The 14,164-nt window shown below is 35.3% G+C and overlaps 2 protein-coding genes across 3 annotated transcripts; one reads left to right on the top strand and one right to left on the bottom strand.

Annotated features, from left to right (window-relative positions):
• Positions 1–4,151: 4,151 nt before the first annotated feature.
• LOC113333692 (phosphatidylinositol/phosphatidylcholine transfer protein SFH12-like) lies at positions 4,152–8,861 on the top strand. 2 transcript variants are annotated; one of them, XM_026580125.1, is made up of 15 exons: positions 4,152–4,252; positions 4,489–4,544; positions 4,858–5,116; positions 5,243–5,342; positions 5,461–5,727; positions 6,046–6,123; positions 6,222–6,323; positions 6,429–6,478; positions 6,627–6,726; positions 6,822–6,914; positions 7,017–7,124; positions 7,259–7,385; positions 7,884–8,275; positions 8,394–8,468; positions 8,546–8,861. In XM_026580125.1, the coding sequence occupies exons 2-15, from the start codon at positions 4,514–4,516 to the stop codon at positions 8,561–8,563; spliced, it is 1,800 nt and encodes a 599-aa protein (XP_026435910.1). In that variant the 5' UTR covers positions 4,152–4,252; positions 4,489–4,513; the 3' UTR covers positions 8,564–8,861. The 2 variants fall into 2 exon arrangements, with proteins under 2 accessions (XP_026435910.1, XP_026435909.1); XM_026580124.1 differs by having other exon boundaries at positions 4,227–4,319.
• Positions 8,862–9,517: 656 nt separating this feature from the next.
• Positions 9,518–13,937, bottom strand: LOC113333448 (phosphatidylinositol/phosphatidylcholine transfer protein SFH8-like). Its single transcript, XM_026579924.1, has 14 exons — positions 13,704–13,937; positions 13,506–13,595; positions 13,069–13,375; positions 12,862–12,961; positions 12,500–12,766; positions 12,311–12,388; positions 12,107–12,208; positions 11,964–12,013; positions 11,754–11,853; positions 11,509–11,607; positions 11,165–11,278; positions 10,772–10,904; positions 10,175–10,578; positions 9,518–9,931 (listed from the first exon to the last, which is right to left on the bottom strand). The coding sequence occupies exons 2-14, from the start codon at positions 13,537–13,539 to the stop codon at positions 9,830–9,832; spliced, it is 1,890 nt and encodes a 629-aa protein (XP_026435709.1). The 5' UTR covers positions 13,540–13,595; positions 13,704–13,937; the 3' UTR covers positions 9,518–9,829.
• Between the last annotated feature and the right edge of the window lie 227 nt (positions 13,938–14,164).

The raw sequence follows: 14,164 nt of genomic DNA, 5'->3' as shown, positions 1-14,164 counted from the left end.
TTTGTTTCATGTAATATAATCTAATGGGGAATCCTGAATCAATCCTAATGTACATTTAATTTTTTGCTGAATCAATCCTAATGTACATTTAATTTTTTAGCTTAGGTTGTAGGTACTTTTAAATATGACTCCACCATGGGCGATCATTTCATTAATTATATAACAGTTATTTGTCCTCCTGTCATCTCCGTATACGCCAATTAGAATTTGACAACCACAAAAACCTCCTCAGACTTTGTTTTATGCAGATAACTTTGCGGTTGGAGGTTGAAGCATCTTTCAGTACTTCAATATATATGTTTATTAACATCGAAGATTTGTCGAAGCACCAGCATAGGATGTGGTAACCACTGGAAAGATATATGATCTCCAGTTAGGGTCCACCAATTGATCGCGACGTTCTTATTTTCAGTGCTAATTTGCTAAAGGCTGCCAACAGTGAGTGAGGGTTTCCGTTGAATCCCTCATGAAGTGTGTTTCAGGAATACCTCATCCTGATAACTTCGTTTAACACCAACTTTGACAATGAACCTTGGGACAGAAAACCATGATTTTAGAATATTCATGTTGCAACCTCAACATATAGCTTGGGTGAAGAATAATATATCTTTTCCAGACTCACGTTATGATCTAGATGAAATAATACCTAGCAGTAATCTTGTATAGGGCCAAAGTGATTTCGACAAACAGGGGTCTGTTTTATATTTGGACATTTGTAAAATGAACACTTCTCTGTGTCATCTTAAATATATTCTCTAAACATGTACAAGTCTTTTCGATGATGTAAAAGTGAATATATAATTATAAACCAGGTTGATAATGGCGTCGTCCATCATTTTCATTTCTATGTAGGACCACAAGGATAAATGTTAATATGGAATAGGAATAAGGGTGGATGTAAATCCCAAGAAACATTGTTAAGTTATTGTCCTAAGAGCATTCTACTCTCTCTTGGCTTTCCTTTATAAATTTTTCTGATATTTTGGATGGGGTTCTGCTAGATTATTGAATTATAGTTTTATTCATTTTCTTTCTCGAACGGTCTATACGCAGGAAATTTCTTTGTTTTATAGACCATGCCGTAACGAAACTTTGTTAACTTGACCTACGGTTGATGTAAAAAAAAATCGCCCCTTTAATCGTTCAATTCCAATAGAGTTTTCTGTTTTGTTTCAATCCAAAATAATATCCATGCATACACAATAAAATTAGCCATATGCATCACTAAAAATCCAACTAGCAGATTATTTAATTAGTCAATACAATTTAGATTCCCTTTGCCAATAAAGGTACTCCAATCATTAATTAGTAGACAATCTTTACGCTTAAAGTAAAAATCAAACAGAGTCTGAGTGCGGTGTAAGTTCATTTCCTTGATTACAACTTCTTTGGCGATAAGCATTTCATCTGCTTTGTACTATTTAAAATTGGAAACTATCTTATGTTATATTGTGTGTTCTTTTAATGTCTCTAATATAATATACTTGATACAACTATATATTGAGTGTGATTTTTGATTTAAATATAAGGAGTTGGTGCCTGGGCTGGGTTGACCGCTTTATTCTTAACACAATTATATGATTTCTGAAGAAAGATATGTCAATGCATTTTCTTGATTACATCATCTTCGACGGAAAACACTTCATATTCTTTGCACTATTTAGGTTTAAAAATCTATTTTATATAATGGCTAATGATAGTTCTTTGATTACTTCTTTGACGGGAAACACGTTGCATGCTTTGCAATATTTAGGGTTGACAATCTATTTTATACTAATATCATGTTATTTTTAGTGTCTCTAATGTCAGATATCAACACAACTATATTATATGTGTGATTTTTCATTCAACTACAAGAAGTTGGAAAAACAGTTGAGTTAGCCTCTTTATTTTAACGCAAGTATATGATTTCTGAAGAAAAATATATACGTGTGTTTCCTTAATTACATTTTCTTTGACGAGAAGCACTTCATATGTTTTGCACTATTTAAAGTTGGCAATCTATTTTATATTAATATCATGATTTTATTTAGTGTCTCTAATATCAGATATCGATGCCAATATAATGACTAATGAGTGATTTTTCATTTAAATATAATAAGTTAGAGCCTGGAATAGCAGTTAAGTTGATCCCTTAATTCTTAATACAAATATATGATTTTCTGAAGAAAAATATATATGTGTTTCCTTAATTACATTTTCTTTGAAGGGAAGCAATTCATCCGTTGTGCACCATTTAGAGTTGTCAATCTATTCTATATTAATATCGTGTTTTTTTAGTGTCTCCAATATTAGATATTGATACCACTATATAGAAAGTGTGATGTTTCAATTAACTACCAATAGTACTGATATAGGTAATGTAATGAACTACTTATTGATTTCAAAAGTCGGTATAATTTTATCAAAAGTATTTTCTTTAAGAGGATTTCTTGATCTCCAACAACGTAATTAACTGGTGACTAATTTGGTTCCGATTGCTAATTAATCTACTAAATGATTGCTTCAAAAAATAAAATAAAATGATAATTGGTGTTTTCATTGTACGCTGCAGTTATTAATTGAGATCCCTTCTTGGACGAGTGCTGGGCTTCGCCCAACTAAGGATCAATTCCCGTAGTATCCGTTTCGAAGCACAGGTTAAATACTAAAAATCTAATTATATCCTTATAGCTTAAAATATTTTACTCTTGAGATTACTTATAGTAAAACATATATAAAATAATAGGTTCGGGACCACCCAAATCCTATTATTTGAAAGAGATATTACTTAACCGATAGAATAATAATTTATTATTGTATACATATAATAATAATATATTAATTTAAATAATAATTCTTAATTTAAAAAATTATTTGAAAAAAATAGAATTTCCATATTAAAAAAATAACAATAAATTATCTTAGGATAAATAGTGAAATAAATTTTAAAAGTGAAAAATATAGAAAAAGATAGATTAACGAAAATATTTTTAGAATGGCATGCATTTGTTTTTAAAGTAATAAATCTTATTAATTTCCATGAAAAACGATTTTTATACAGATAATTATTATTTGAACTTCAGAGAAAAATAGACCAACATTGAATCATATTTTGAGAAAATTTAATTTGTATGAAAATTATTTTTTATTTTCTAATAGAATTATTATTTTATACAATATTTTGGACTGATTAATGGTTAATACGAACTTTTGAAATGTATTATATTATAATTTTATCGAATTTATTATTTTAGCACTAAGGACCAGAATCGGGACTGGAAATTTGTATTATTTTAGCGAGACTACTATATTATCGAGTATTATTTTAAAAAAGTTTTACTGTAGATCTATTTATTTTAGTTTATTTGTATTTTATTATATTTCACGAAATTAGTTTTCGGAACCATGTTAGATCTTTAAATTATAATAATATTATATATTACTTATTATAAAACTTAACCGTGTTAATCGTCAATCTATTTGATTGTAATTATATAAGCTTATTAGAACTTTTATTAGAAGGGATGCGAGGTGAATCCCCGCCTCAGTGGACATGAACTAACAGTGTAAGAAATTCCAGCCAGGGGCGTAGGGGTTTCAAACTAGTTCATCTTGATTTGTGGAATTCCACCATGTTGCAACACCAACGACACCTAATCTTTAAGACTATCATTAAATATACCCAAAAAAACAAGAAAAACAAAAAAGAAAAAAAAGGAAGAAAAACGGAAATACTCCATTATTTTGTCCCGTAGGGCTGCTCAAAAGTCTACATCGATTACCTCACTCCATTTATCAAATTAACGTTTCAAGGGCCGCAGATGAACAACACTAAATTGATAAATGTAAGACAGGATAGTACTAGATACTTTTACTGGGATATTTTAGAAGACAATTTGGAGGGAGGGAATAGGGAAGGATTTTAATCAGTTAGTTTAGTTAGTTAGAGCTTAGAGGTTTACTTTGAACGGAGTGGCAAACATTTCGTCAAGAAACTAAACTTAGGAGAAGGAGTTATGACGACAATAAGGCGACTATGTCAAACAGCAACAACTAACAAAAAAAAAAATCTTCTCAAAAGACAATTAGGATTGATGTGTCAACAAAAGTATCTTGACATGAGATCCAACCACGTCGTGAAATCCTCAATTATTCAGTTTCTATACAAGGTCTAATTTTAGTGTTCTGCTTTTTATGATCAGAGGATAATCCGGGTGTTTTATACAACATTTCTCTCTGACTTCCAAAGTCATTGATTTTTCGCCCGGAGGTAATGTCTTTTTCGTTTCTCTTTCGTCGTCTAACTCTTTTTTGTTTCGTCGATTTTGTAACAACAGGTTCGTCTAAATTACACAGTTCCTACTTCTGGTTTTTGATTTCTTTTGTTAACAACATGTTCAAAACTGTACATCTTTATGGCAGGAATTTAAGAAATTTGTAGATTATGCTTATGATCGTGCAAACTTTGTGTGAGTGCTAAATTTCCTTACCGTTTGTTGTTTGCAGGAGTGCGAGATCACAACAAAGAAATATGGGTGACCTCGACCGATCCTCAAGACTCGGTAAGTAAAGCTAGCATAGAATCCAATTATAGCTTACCTGCTTAAAGCTCAAATACTTGGCTGCTGCAAACTCGTAACACTGGAATGAAAAAAATATTATAGAAAATGCAAGTCTGCTAGATTAAGGCTTCAAAGCTCAATAACGAGCTCTTCGATTTGAGACATCATTTATGGTTTTAATATTCCATGAGAATGCAAAGCGTAACCAGATCGCGTAAGCTAGACGAGATAACTATTGCGCAATAGCTTTTGGGAGACTCCTTTCAGCTTGATACCTCTCACTCTTATTTCATATTATGTATATTATTTACAGTTCTTGAAAAATCGGATGTTGAACACTCTGAGGATGAGAGAAAGACTAGGATCGGATCTCTGAGACGAAGAGCAATAAATGCATCTTCAAAGTTCAGGAATTCCCTGAAAAGGGGTAGGAGAAGTAGTCGAGTTATGTCTGTTGCCATTGAGGATGTTCGCAAGGAAGAGGAAGTACTAGCTGTCGATGCTTTCCGCCAAGCCCTGATATTGGAAGAGTTGCTTCCTTCAAAGCACGATGATTATCATTTGATGCTCAGGTTCTTCCCATCTTTAATTACCATCAATTCATAGGCGAAGTAAATGGATGTTGTTATATTGTTTAGGAACCAAGACTTCGAATACATCATTTGTTAAAATCAATGGCTTGTTATTTTATGATACAGATTCTTGAAAGCCAGAAAATTCGACGTTGAGAAAACAAAACAAATGTGGTCTGACATGCTTCAGTGGAGGAAGGAATTTGGTGCTGATACAATTATGGAGGTATTGTTGGTCACTTTTGATGGACTACCTTTTTTCTTTTCTTTTCTTTTTTTTTATGCTGCGCTTTCCCACTTGTCATGTATACCTGAATTCTCTTGTTTCGTCTCATGCATTTCAGGATTTTGAATTTATTGAACTCGAGCAAGTTCGTGAGTATTATCCTCAAGGACACCACGGAGTAGATAAGGAAGGACGACCTGTTTATATTGAAAGATTGGGTAAAATCGATGTTCCAAAGTTGATGCAAGTTACAACCATGGACCGATATCTGAAATATCACGTCCAGGAATTTGAAAGGACCTTCATTACTAAGTTCCCAGCTTGTTCAATTGCGGCAAAAAAGCACATCGACCAGAGTACAACTATCTTAGATGTGCAGGGAGTGGTATGTTCTTGATAAAGTTAACCTTTGTGATGAACCGATATTGCCTCTTGCACATTATTGAATCATATTGAGATGAAATCACTCTTTGATCCAGAGGATCAAAATCAAAACCAATTGGTAAATAAAAATAAATAGCCTGTTCTAGTGGCGATGGGTGGAGTGGCCCTAAGTATTATAAGCCGCAGGATCTTAGATAACCCACAATGTGGGACTAATAATCTCAACACAAGAATCAGTTTGTTTGGTCAAAACGATTTTCTTTATGTTAGTGATTCATATGTCTCCCATGAATAACATCTAATACTGGTTCAATTATAGGGACTCAAAAACTTCAACAAAGCTGCTAGGGATCTTCTTCAGCGCCTTCAAAAGATTGATGGTGACAACTATCCTGAGGTATATCCTTGCTCTTATCAAGAATAGGGACTCCAGCATCGATCTTCTTGGTTCCCGAACGGTAATGTCATATGGAAACCTATCTTGTTTCACTGCAGACTTTGTGCCGCATGTTCATCATCAATGCAGGCCCTGGCTTTAGGATGTTGTGGAACACTGTCAAATCTTTCCTTGACCCAAAAACCACAGCAAAGATCCATGTAAGCAAAAATCTTACTCTGAAACTGTTGTTGTTGATATACAAATCTATTTATTCATCATCATTTAAGGAACTCAACAAATAGTGTTTGTTTTCTCTCTATTAGGTTCTTGGAAACAAGTACCAATGCAAGTTGCTTGAAGTAATTGATGCTAGGTAAGCTCTGAAATGATCGATCACTATGATATGGGACTATTGTTCTAGTTTGGTTCTTACTAATGAGTGATTTAAACCTGATTTTACTGTTTCTAGTATGGGCGGTTGTATTAATCTCCTAACACACATTCTTTCCTATGTGTATCAGTGAGTTGCCAGAGTTTTTGGGTGGTACTTGCACTTGTGCTGAACACGGTGGTTGCATGCTCTCAGATAAAGGGCCGTGGAAGAACCCTGAAATTTTGAAGGTTATTAACTACTTCATTCCCCCATTTCAACTTATTTTCCTGTAATTCTATTCTGTCTTTCTGATTTAACTAACTAGTATTTAGCAATTGTCCAGGCTGTCCAAAATGGTGAAGCCAAATGTACCAAGACCATGAGCACTCCGGATGAGAAGACTATTTCCGAGGATGAGATTGTATACCCAACAAAGGTGTTACAATAAAACTGAATATCGTGTTCTCTCCCTTCTGTTGTAACACCTTGAGTCAACAAGGTTTTATCTAACTTTTTATGATTGTTACTCCAACTGAAGGGATGTGACTCTTCCACTGTGGAAACGTTTTTGGAAGCAGATGCCCTCTCTCCCAAACTACCAAGAGAAAAAATTGAGCATCCCCAACTCTCTCCTGTGCGTGAGGAAGTAAGTCGTTCCCATCGCTCGGACTTTGTGGATATTTTGATAGCTTACGCTATATGCCCAAATTAAGAGCTTTCCAAGCTTTCGTCATTCTTGAATCTAGTATATTCCGTGATCATATATTTTGTTATGCACAGTTTCAAGCTAGCAAAGCAGCATTCCCCAACCCCTACAAGTACGACGACTTCATGCCCATGGTTGACAAGAGCGTGGATGCTACCTGGAACACCATGACACAAAATGATAAACTCGCTTTTGCTCAAGGTACTTTGTGAAAGGATAATAGTCCCACAGCGCTAGTTTTCCACACCATGACACAAAATATAATATGGAAGGGCCTCTCCACTCATTGTTAACATGGTATCAGAGTCAGGCCCCAGATCAGTTGTGCCGGGTGTAGGCCGAGTTACTGGCCGAGCCGAAGTGTATCGATTTTGTCGCTTGTACACCCGGGGTGTAGGCCGAGTGGTCAATGTACGCCGGGTGTAGGCCGAGTTACTGGTCGAGCCGAAGTGTATCGATTTTGTCGCTTGTACACCGGGGTGTAGGCCGAGTGGCCGATATATACCGATTTAGTCACATGTATCCACGTGTTAGGCCGAATGACTTGCTTTACACGTGAGAGGGCGTGTAAAAAAACAATAGTCTCACACTGCTAGATTCCGCATAATTAACTTAAATATAATACGGAAGTGTTTATATTTTTTTGACGAAGCAACTCATATGTTTAATTTATTGAAATATCATGTTCGGGTCTTGTAGTGGCAGCTTGTTTCCCTGTTAATGCTGGCAAGCGTCATGAAGGAATCAGTTCTCAGATCTTTACTGCAATCATGGCATTCATTATGGGAATTATGGCTATGATCAGATTGACACGCAGCATGCCAAAGAGGCTGACAGATGCCAACCTATATTCTACCCAAGTTTACGGTGTCGACACCATGATTAAAGTTCAGGCCCCAAACCAATGTCCCATGGCCACCATTTATGGCCCTGAATACTACGCTATCATGAAGCGCATGGCAGATTTGGAAGATAAGGTGACTGGTCTAAGCTCGAAACCTGCAACAATGCCAGCTGATAAAGAAGAAATGTTGAATGCTGCTCTAAACCGTGTTGATGCTTTGGAGCAAGAACTTTTGACGACTAAAAAGGTGCAAACCACTGGATCTTGGTTCTGTGGAATTTTGAATTCCTTTCGCTTGTATACTGCTAAGGGTGACGCTGGTATAAATTTAAGCTAACAATTACCGGTTATTATTGCTTCTGCAGGCTCTGGACGAAGCCCTTGCAAAACAGGAGGAACTTTTAGCTTACATCGACAAGAAGAAAAAGAAGAAGAAGTTGGTAAGTTACTAAGACATGAACTGAATTATTAATGTCTTACATTGTCCTTTGGAATCATTTATTGTGTTTTCATGCAGAAATTGTTTGGTTTCTGATTGGAAAAGAATCCTTTTAGAAGAAAGCCGTTAACGTGATGCTCGGACTCAGGCGTATATATCATGTTAAAATATGTGTGTATATTGGTGTTTGTGGTTTTAGTGATCTTGGTGGGAGCTGTATCTTTCAGCTCTTCAAATCTCTATCCAATTGTATTATGTTTTGTTTTTGAAACTCCCAAACAAGGTCGAGGATTTGGTTGCATACAAAGGTTCCCAGTCTTTAATACTTGTATGCATATATATGTTAATGAATCGCGGCAAGAGTTATTAAATATCCTATAAATTTTCGTTTTTATTCTATCTCACAATTTGGGTGATATTTTGCTTAATAAAACTTGAATGGTAACGTATCGGAAGTTAACATTTTCGGGATATGATCGTTTGATAATGCTCTACATATCCACGGAAAATAAGCATATTCCAAAATATTAAACCTAATCATCTACCAATCTTAATTTTAACAGTTGCAAATTCTTTAATTTTCGACGGTTGATTTTCGAACTAGTAAAGTTATACGATTCGGATATGCTTTTTTTTAGGCGCATTGTAATACGAGCATATCCCAGAATATTATCTTCAAATATGCTACTGTTTTCATTTCATCAAGAAAAATGTCCCTCAAAACTATGAAATAGTGTGAAAATAGAAGTGCAAGACCCTCCTATTTACTTGGCTCTTGGGTACAAAGTAGACCTGAACTTCCTTGTAAACCCTTTATCCAAACTCCGCAAGGAGCTCATGTATAACCAGCACAATACCTTTCAGAATGTTGCAGAACCAACATAGTATGTGGACCAAATATGATATATCAGTTCAATGATACACGCATTTTCAGTGAAGTTGTAAATTGGGATCAGCCCACTTGTTTCTGCATTTACTCGTGGGCACATAGACAGAGCAACACATGATACTAAACCACAACAGGATCCCTGTAACACGTATTACCTTCCCTATCCGACTAAAAGAGAGATTTTCACTATTTACACAAATTTCTCATCATGAGAGTAGTTTTGCAAATACACACAAAAATAAGAAGTATCCTTTTCAACAGGACGAAATGAGTATTAGTATATATCCCAAAGTAAAAGTTTGCCTTTAAGTCTTTGCAAGTGTCACACCAATTGTTCAAGGCGTAACTTTTTGTGCCCCTACTAGCCTGTTCACAATTTTTCCTTCTTTTTTCTTTTCTCACATATACAAACACAATGTAATGCTCCACCCCGAAAGAACTCCTAGCTTTGCCGCGAATTAGGAGTTGCACTTTCACCAGCAAGAAAACTTCTTCTTCTTCTTCAACTTGGCCTGTTCTTGGCTGTCTATATATGCAAGCAGGTCTTCTTGCTTCATTAGAGCTTCATGCAAAGCCTGCCAGGTACAAAGCAGTATTAGCATGTAATATTATGACTATAAAGGTCTGACATATTAATATGCTGAGTTATAAATGTGTATATTTGTTTACATATTTATAGTCCAAACAAACTGCGAGATGAGTATGAATTTTGAAGGAGTAAAAGCATACAAGTTTATCTAAAATTTAACGTCATACGTATCAATATAAATTAATATACTGATACTGCCACAAATGAAAAGCAAAAGAAGGCAGTGTACCTTTTTGGTAGCAATTAGTTCTGCTTCCAGAGCGTCTACACGACAAACCGCAGCATTCAGCAACTCCTCTTTCTCACAGGGCATTTCAGATGGCTTAGCTTGGAGGGTGTCCACCTTTAACTCAAGCTCCCCCAATTTTTTGAGCACGGATGAGAGGAGGTCTGCCTCACAGAATTCTGGGGTAGGAGAGGGAGGACGGAAATCTTCCATGGGCATTGGTTCCACTGTTAGGTCGATGAAGTTAGTATAGTCAGAAACTGTCTTGGGAAGCTTCTTGGCCGCATGAAAAGTTACTGTGTGAAAAAGAGCAACAAGAGTTGTGAAGACGAGCATAAGCATAGCATACATTCGAGCTTTAAGTCCTGTTTTAGACATTTGTTTTTCGGGCAGTGGTATTGTTTTCCCTGCAGAGAATGATTTGTCAATTTGTATCAGAAACGCCAAAAACACAAATAAAGCTTACCATATATACACAGAAAAAAAAAACGGGTATCTTCATCTTGTTAGATGTTAAAAGTCAAAAATATTTTGTTTCAATGGAACAGAATTCGAACCTTGAACGTCTAAAAATATATTGAATCCTTAAAAGTAGCTAACCTTTTAAAGCAGAAGATATCTGATGTGCAATTTCTTTTTTCCATCCAAAGTCTACAGCTTTGTCAACCATGGGTACATATTCATCATACTCCAAATATGCACTAGAGAGGCTTCCCTTTCCAGCTAATTTTGCCTGTGTTCAACAATGCATATAATAAAGCTGCTGAGTCAAAAACATTCAACATAGAAATCTAATCCATAAGGGAGTAAATATTTTGGTATGTTTCAGATGCACCCGTATCATTTGTCAGCGTCAGACAAGACAACCAAGTACCAACCAACAATAATCCAAATACTCATCAAATTCGCAAGTGTGAAAGCACATAAAAATGTATATTTCTTTGTGTAACAAATCACACAGCATTGACATCATATAAATCAGGGAATACTTACTTCTTCACGAACTGGAGTCAACCGAGGATTTTCATAAGTCCTAGGTGCCTTAGGTGAGGTTATGTCTTCAGCTTCTGATCCAGACTCAGCTGTAGAAGTATCACCACCTTTTACCTGATTCAAACATAATAAATTATGAATAACTCATAAGAAAATGAAGCAAACTAAACTTAATATAGGAATAAATGTATAACTCATTAACAGCAGCAAAGACATTGAAAAAGATGAAGTAAAAGTAAGGATTTAATAATAAGAAGAATAAAGCAAACTAAACTAGATAAGATATAATGTGTAACTCATTAGCCGCAGCAAAGACGTTTAAAAGATGAAGTAAAAGGAGGTACCAAAGAATAATATGGCTTGGAATAGGTGATAATTTTTCCCTCGCTGTTGGAAATCTTCACGATTTGCCTAGTACATTTTGCTTCCCCATTCTCAACCATCTGAATCAGAGTACATGTACAGGTAATTCATAACAATTCTGAATCACATAAAACTCGGTAACTGTAACTAACAGCAGAAAATCTACTACGTCAACCGTAACAGTATAACCTATCGAAAATAGAAGTTTTGGAGTTAAATCAATTACCTTCAATATGTTAGGGTCTTTCCATGGACCCTTATCCGACCTAAGGCAACCTCCCTGATCTTCACAATGACAGCTACCACCGAAAAACTCTGGCAACTCACTGAGAAAACAAAAGTTTGCAGACACTTCTTTTAAGGTATAAACAACAGCTCAAAAACATCTACAGGATTGATTGAAGTTAGCACTGTTCTAAGGGTGGGAAACTAATACCTGGCATCTATTACTTCAAGCAGTTTGCTCTGATACTTGTTTCCAAGAACCTAAAAACAGAACTGAGTGAAAATCCAGTCCACATACGAGTTAATATTTAGAGATAAATGATTGACAACATATAGAAGTGAGTTCTAGCATACATGAATCTTGGAGGAAGTTTTGGGATCAAGGAAGGACTTCACAGTGCTCCAGATCATCTTAAAACCAGCACCCGCATTGACGATAAACATTCGATGAAGGGTCTGCCATGCATGTCATTAATCATATGTCCATAAGACTATCCTAACACAGGTATAGATATTAAAAGGTAGGAACGAATAGAAGCAAAAACTACTATTAAGTACCTCCGGATAATTGTCTGCATCAATCTTCTGCAGCCTCAGAAGAAGGTCACGTGCAGCCTTGCCAAAATTCTTGAAACCCTAGTTATACAGATCGGCAAAAGCAAACATCAAATTAGACTACAACTACAATAACTTTCCATTATTTAAGTTTTCTAGTAAGAACAGATAGTAAGAAGATGGGACACCCACCACCCCTTGGACATCTAGAATGGTTGTACTCGAGTCAATTTGTCTTTTGGCAGCAATGGTGCAAGAGGGGAATTTCACAGAAAAAGTCCTCTCAAACTCCTTCACATGGTATCTGACATAGCGATCAATAGTTGTCACTTGCATGAGTTTGTTAGGATCAACCTTCCCTAGTCTCTCAAAGTAAACAGGTCTACCATCCTTATCCACACCATGATAACCGTGAGGATAGTATTTGATAACTTCGTCAAACTCTTCGAATTCAAAATCCTAGTAAAAGAAACAACCAACATCAAAAAATTTATCATAACATACAATCGAAAGGAAATTCTAATTTACAGTACGTTGCTTCTGCATATAAATACCTCATTAATAGTGTCAGCACCAAATTCCTTCCTCCATTCAATCATCTCTGCCCACATGTGCTTTGCTTTATCAATATCAAACTTCCTAGCTTTCAAAAACCTGTAATCAACTCATACCATTTAGCACAAATTCGCACATACAAATGCTCACCAATTTGGGGCACGTAAGATATCATCAAAAACCTGTAATCAACTCATACCATTTACCTTAACATCATGTAATAATCATCATGTCTGGTGGGAAGTAACTCATCAAGAATCAATGCTTGCCTAAACTCTTCAACAGTCTGTAACTCAGCTACATCTCTAATATCTTCAATAGAAACAGAAATGCGACAATCACTTTTCCTCCTACTATTCTTTTTCTTAAGGGAATGTCGAAATTTTGTAGATGCATGTATAGCTTTCTTCTTTAGAGACCCCATTCTTGTCCTTCTTTCATCTTCTGAATTTTCAAAATCAGATTTTCTCTCTCTTTTTTCACTCTTTTCATCGCTAGTAAACCCCTCAAAACCTGTTAAAAGAAAATATTAAGGCAAATTAGGAACAAAAAAAATAACCCTAAAATTAAAAAGTCAAAATCATTTCAGTATCAAGCTGATAATAGCAACAACGATCAAACAAAAAATCAAAATTATACTTACAGGGTCTGGCTAATCGATCCAACGGTCCAGACATCTTTTACAATTATTTCAGATGATCAAATCAAGCATCAGTGTCAAGAACTTGAAACCCTAATTTTACAACAAAAAAAAAAAGTAAACATACAACCATAAGACAGCATATAAAAATAAAAACTCAGTATAGACCAAAATTCGAACAAAAAAAAAGATGAAATTTACCTTAAATTTGCTACTTGGTTACGATGAAACAACAGAACTGAAAAGAAAAATAGTTTGGTTTTAAATTTAGATCCGATTATTACGTTGTTAGTAGTTTGAAAAACAAAATCGGGGAAGATATTTTAGAAGGGAATAGAATTCCAAGATATCACAAAGGAATTTTATTAAATATCGCCGATTTTCGACGAAGAATTCCTAGACGGAGGAAAAGAAAGAGTTCGTAAATTGCAGAAATCGAGATGTTTTATTTGTTCCCGCTTTACAATTCGACGTGGCAGGCAAGCGCGATTGCAGGCGAAAACAGTAATAATTCTGTCGGTAGTAAAAGTACGTGAACGAAAACTACGTTTAATACAGCCATTATATTTTCAAGTCGTTTTAAAAATACTGGGAGTCGGTACTCTGTCGGTAGATAAAGATACGTGTGGGTTTTGTTTACTTTCTTTTAAAAGAGTGATCCG

Source organism: Papaver somniferum, unplaced genomic scaffold (genome assembly GCF_003573695.1).
Source record: "Papaver somniferum cultivar HN1 unplaced genomic scaffold, ASM357369v1 unplaced-scaffold_133, whole genome shotgun sequence".
Taxonomy (NCBI): Eukaryota; Viridiplantae; Streptophyta; class Magnoliopsida; order Ranunculales; family Papaveraceae; genus Papaver; species Papaver somniferum.
This window is presented reverse-complemented; position numbering and strand designations above follow the sequence as displayed.